The 5284-nt window shown below is 30.3% G+C and overlaps 1 protein-coding gene across 1 annotated transcript; it reads left to right on the top strand.

Annotated features, from left to right (window-relative positions):
- The first annotated feature begins 897 nt into the window (after nt 1-897).
- On the top strand, nt 898-5079 carry LOC109802912 (nucleoside-triphosphatase). The gene is made up of 9 exons (XM_020364326.3): nt 898-1200; nt 1297-1425; nt 2006-2062; nt 2145-2237; nt 2973-3178; nt 3423-3514; nt 4010-4224; nt 4323-4512; nt 4670-5079. Exons 1-9 carry the CDS (start codon nt 964-966, stop codon nt 4810-4812), a joined length of 1362 nt encoding a protein of 453 aa, XP_020219915.1. The 5' UTR covers nt 898-963; the 3' UTR covers nt 4813-5079.
- The last annotated feature ends 205 nt before the right edge of the window (nt 5080-5284 follow it).

Below are 5284 nucleotides of genomic sequence, written 5' to 3'. Positions count from 1 at the left end.
AAACTTTTTAATGGTAGTAAATCATAAAAAAAAATTATTTGAAGACAAGAATTTATAATTTTACCACACACTAATGTAAAATAGACATTTAACATAGGTTAAAGTAAGTATTTTACATTGATTATAGGACACAGAAAAGTTTTCAATATTGGTTGTAGTACAACGTACTGATTTAAAATGTGAAACAACCAAAACCAATAGTGTCCACACAATAGCTATTCTGGTCTACCCTATGCTCCATCCCACCCCACTTTTTGCTTTATTTCAAATCCACGGGTACTTGTAGAATGCAATAACACATCTAGCACAACAAAACAAAAAAAAAAAACATTTTGGAGAACAAGAAATTAATGAGGAACTCCTACATAATGTCTTTGTTGTCATCATATTGAAGTTCCAAAGTGTTGGCGTTGTCATGGTCAGTACTATACGCGGACAATGACTAGGTTGAAGAGGATGGGGTTAAAAATTAACAACTCATTTTTTTAATTAGTTTTTTTTTTCATCTTTTGATGAATGATTATTTTTAATATAAATGAATATTATAAACAATTTTATCTATTTTTAATTGTATTATCAAAATAATTTATTTTAAATAATTCCAATGAAATAATTTACCTATTATTGATTATCTAAGAGTACCCAAAACTAAAAAATTGTCATTTCAATTGCTAAAAGTAATAAATTAATTATCGTCAATTTGAAAAGTCAATATATTACTTAATTGATCATTGAAACATTATTCTTTTAGTGACAATTCTAAAACACAATAAAAATAAAGAAGATGGAAGTAAAAGACAAGACGAGTGAGCCACGGATTTGAATCAAATTAGATGTCACATTGCACATTATTGTTCATGATTCAGGACATACCTTTCTAGAGCTATTATATATTGTGGACACAAGTGATGAGCATTTCAAGCAACTACATTGCTCTTTCATTAGTGAGGTTAGACTAGGAGCATGGGCTTCCTATCCCTCATTACTGTTCTACTATTCACATCGCCACTTCTCTCTTCTTCACAATATCTTGGGAAAAACATACTAACTAATCGTAAGATCTTCCCCAAACAAGAAGACATAACCTCTTATGCTGTCATCTTTGATGCTGGTAGCACCGGGAGTCGTGTTCATGTCTTCCATTTTGACCAGAACTTGGATCTCCTTCACATTGGCAATGACCTTGATTTTTCCAAAAAGGTGATGAAACCTCTTTGCCTTTGCTTTTGCTTAATTAAGTTATACTTATGTTCATTATTCTTTTTTTTTTTTTATTTCTTCATTATTGTGGTGTAGATCACACCCGGTTTGAGTTCATACGTGGATAATCCCAAACAAGCTGCAGAATCTCTAGTTCCACTTTTGAAGCAAGCTGAAAGTATTGTCCCTGAGGAACTGCACCCCAAGACACCCCTTAAGCTTGGGGTGAGTGTTTCAGATCTCAATGTTTGTCCTTTGTTATGCTAAGAACACACTCAGCAACACATTTTTTGTGAACGCATATTTTTTCTTATAAAATTTACACAATTTGGTATTTTCACACCTTATTCAAAATGAATCTCTCATTATATTATAGTTTGCAATTATTGTAGTCCATAAAAAATAGTGTATTAGGAGTTAATGAGTATATTGCGGGTGAACAATACACTCCGTGACACATTTCTCCTAACACCTATCTTCATTAGTTAGAATTTATTAAAAATCACAAAATCTGAAAAGAGATTCTTGAAATAAATTGGAAGATCTATTAAATTTTTATATTTCATTAATATATTTTAATTAATTAAAAAAAATATATTTAAAAAAGTGTGTGGCTAACATGTGTATATTAATAATAAGTACTAAGGCTTGTATTTGGCACAATGTGTTTCAATTTTGGAGTTTTTGGCCAAAACTATAAAAGAAAAAAAAAAAAAAAACATTATCACTTTCAATCGCTGGAAAGTGTAAAGGTACGGGTTTTGCATGTGCATAATGTCTTTTCATTTTTTTAATGCTAATGCAGGCAACAGCAGGTTTAAGGCTTTTGGATGGAGATGCTGCTGAAAATATATTGCAAGCGGTAATCACGTGCTTCATTTTCTTATCTTGTTAACTAGGTTTTCAATTAATGTCTTAAGTTTTCATTTTCTTATCTTCTTAAGGTTAGGGATATGTTCGAGAACAGAAGTACCCTGAACGTTCAACCTAATGCAGTAGCTGTAATTGATGGAACCAACGAAGGTTCTTATCTATGGGTATGACGAAACTATATATAAAATTTTGTTTCACATTTACATACTCCTAAATTTATTCATTTTCGGTATAGTGTAAATAAAAGAAAGATGAGAACCAGGAAACAAACGGTCTACGATGAAAATATATATATATATATATATATATATATATATATATATATATTTATTTATTTATTTGATTGGACAAGTCGAATCTGATGCGTGAAAAAAAAATTCTTAAATTTAAAATATTTCAAATTCTTAATAGGTGAGGTTTGACTACAGTCTCAATAGTCGAGGATTTGACTCATAAATTAAGAATACTTAAAAATAAATAATTTTATTCATGATGAGAAAATAAACTGTGATAAGTATGCTTCTGTTTCATATCCCTAAGTTAGCTAAATATTACATCAAAAAACAACAAAGAAAGAAGCAATAATGAAATTAAAGTCAAAGCATGAAGTTTTTTTTTTTTTTAGAGAATTAGATTCTTTGCTACTATGTATGTTACCAGCGCACACACAAATAAAAGGAGTGCATATATTTATATATATCAGTGAATTGATAATTCTTAGTTATACAATCAAAATTAAATTTCAAGTAAAACAATATAGATGATTTATGCATAGTTGTTGTATGTTTATGAATAACTTTTTTCATCTTTCAAGCTCCCACAAGAGGCATATGAATGTGGGGATGTAATATATTTTAATTTGTCATGAATCATGATGATGCCTTGGGAATTTTCTCTAGGTGGCAGTTAACTATCTATTAGGAAAGTTGGGAAAGAAGTTTACAAAAACGGTGGGAGTAGTTGATCTTGGAGGTGCATCAGTTCAAATGGCATATGCTGTCTCAAGGAACACAGCTAAAACTGCTCCAGAAGCACCAGAAGGAGAGGATCCATACATGAAGAAGCTTGTGCTCAAGGGAAAGAAATATGACCTTTATGTTCACAGGTTTTCATATGATTCATTATTTGATATATATATTACCAATTAATGTCAAAAGATGTTGGGATATAAAAGCTTTTGATGCTGCCAAAATTAAACTCAAGGGCCATAATAATCACTTCCACTTTAAATTGAAATCTAGATTCATGAGATGTAGTGCATGAAATCTAGATTCTTTGCTATACAAGAGTCGTGCCATGCTATAATATATATAGAGGCCTTAATTAACATGTATATATTATTCTTGCAGTTACTTGCACTATGGTAACGAAGCAGCTCGTGCCGAGATTTTCAAGGTCACTGATGGTTCTGCTAGTCCTTGCATTTTAGCTGGATATGATGGTAAATATAGCATCTTCATTTGTTACAAATCCTAATGCTAATTAAATCACCCTTTTAATAACCAAGTCTTCTAATCCTATAGTTATAAAAATACATATCTTAAAATATAGGATTCGATCTAATGCTCTATTAATTCATTTTTGATAGTGTTAAAATAATATTTAGTTAATAAAAAAATTACATTTTATAAATATAAATTAATTTTTAATTGTTAATTTTTGAATATTGTGATGATCATACTCATAGATAAAAAAAAATCACTTATTTATTTTTATTCTATAAAATTTGTACTCATTAAATAGTATAAATAATGGTTGTAAAACTTCTAATTTCAAGTTGAATATTTTAATATTCTTTCAAGCAAATAATCTACTAATAACATGAAAACCTAATCCATAGGACTTAATTTGATTATCATGATGACTTAACTCTCTTTTGAATAAAAATTTGCTTCTATAAAAAAAAAATAACATGAACATTTTTTATTCTTGAAAGGGATCTACACATACTCTGGAGTGGATTATAAGCTCTATGCCCCCAGTTCTGGTTCCAGCTTTGAAGAGTGCCGAGAGATAGCTCTTGAGGCTCTCAGGGTGAATGAGCCATGTAGCCATGGAAATTGCACATTTGGTGGGATATGGGATGGTGGAAGAGGAAGTGGACAGAAAAATCTTGTAGTTACTTCAGCTTTATATTATAGGGCTTCAGATGTATGTGCTATATTAATTTCATATAATCATGGAATTGAATAAGTCACTTGTTATGCCCCATTAACCATGCTAATTAACTACGTTGTTTATTCTTTTAGATTGGTTTCGCTGATCCAAAGAAACCCAATTCCAAAGTTCGTCCTGTGGATTGGGAAATTGCAGCTACACAAGCTTGTCAAGTACCATTCGAGGATATCAAATCTACTTTTCCACGTGTTCCGGATGAAAAACTTCCTTATTTATGCATTGATCTCACATACCACTATACATTGCTTGTTGATGGATTTGGTAAGTTTACATTGTCAACTTGATATTTTCTCATGTTGGCTAATTATATTTTTATATGAAAGAATTATATCAGTGTTCAAACTTAAGATTAAGTGCATTCTGTTTCAATTTCAATTATAATGTTTTCTTGCATGACTAATGATTCAATTTTTTGCAGGCCTTGATCCAGAGCAAGAGATTACTGCGGCAAAAGGAATTGAATATGAAGATGCTGTTGTGGAAACAGCATGGCCTCTAGGAACTGCCATCGAAGCTATATCATCTTTGCCTAAATTTAACCGATTAATGTATTTTATTTAAGCTTCTAGAGAAGTGAGGAATTAATTAACAAGCTAAAGACTACCTTTATATGAAAAACTAAAATAAAACTTAGACCTCTCTGTTGAAGTTAGATGATGGCCTCTCTTATTTGGTTTTCATTTTTTTATTATCGAGTGTTATGTAGTTTGACCGAGTCTTAGGAGTGTTTTCTAATTTTGGGCCTGTTTCTCTAGTGTGCTACTAGCCCACGTTCTATATGCTGGTGTATGCATGCCTATTTAATTGTCAAATATCTTCTTATCGAAAGAGTAGTTTTTTTTTTTTGTTGAGAAAATAATGGCTTAACTATGATTTTTTTAGAGTAAAGTTTTTTCTTTATTTCTCAAATTTAAAATTATTATTTTTAATCTCTATAATTTTAAAAATCGTGTTTTAATCTTTCAGATCACTAATAACATATCTGAAAGTGATAGATTGAAATAATAAGTATGTAACATCAGTTAAGTTTAAT

The sequence above is a fragment of the Cajanus cajan genome, chromosome 4 (assembly GCF_000230855.2).
Source record: "Cajanus cajan strain Asha chromosome 4, NIPB_CcT2T_4, whole genome shotgun sequence".
In the NCBI taxonomy this organism is placed as follows: Eukaryota; Viridiplantae; Streptophyta; class Magnoliopsida; order Fabales; family Fabaceae; genus Cajanus; species Cajanus cajan.
This window is presented reverse-complemented; position numbering and strand designations above follow the sequence as displayed.

Bases quoted from the DNA above. Each gene is read 5' to 3' on its own strand.
- LOC109802912 (XM_020364326.3), top strand. From the start codon at position 964: ATGGGCTTCCTATCCCTCATTACTGTTCTACTATTCACATCGCCACTT. The intron at 2,063-2,144 runs GTAATCACGTGC...TATCTTCTTAAG, and splicing joins CTGAAAATATATTGCAAGCG to GTTAGGGATATGTTCGAGAA. The intron at 4,225-4,322 runs GTATGTGCTATA...TTATTCTTTTAG, and splicing joins TATATTATAGGGCTTCAGAT to ATTGGTTTCGCTGATCCAAA.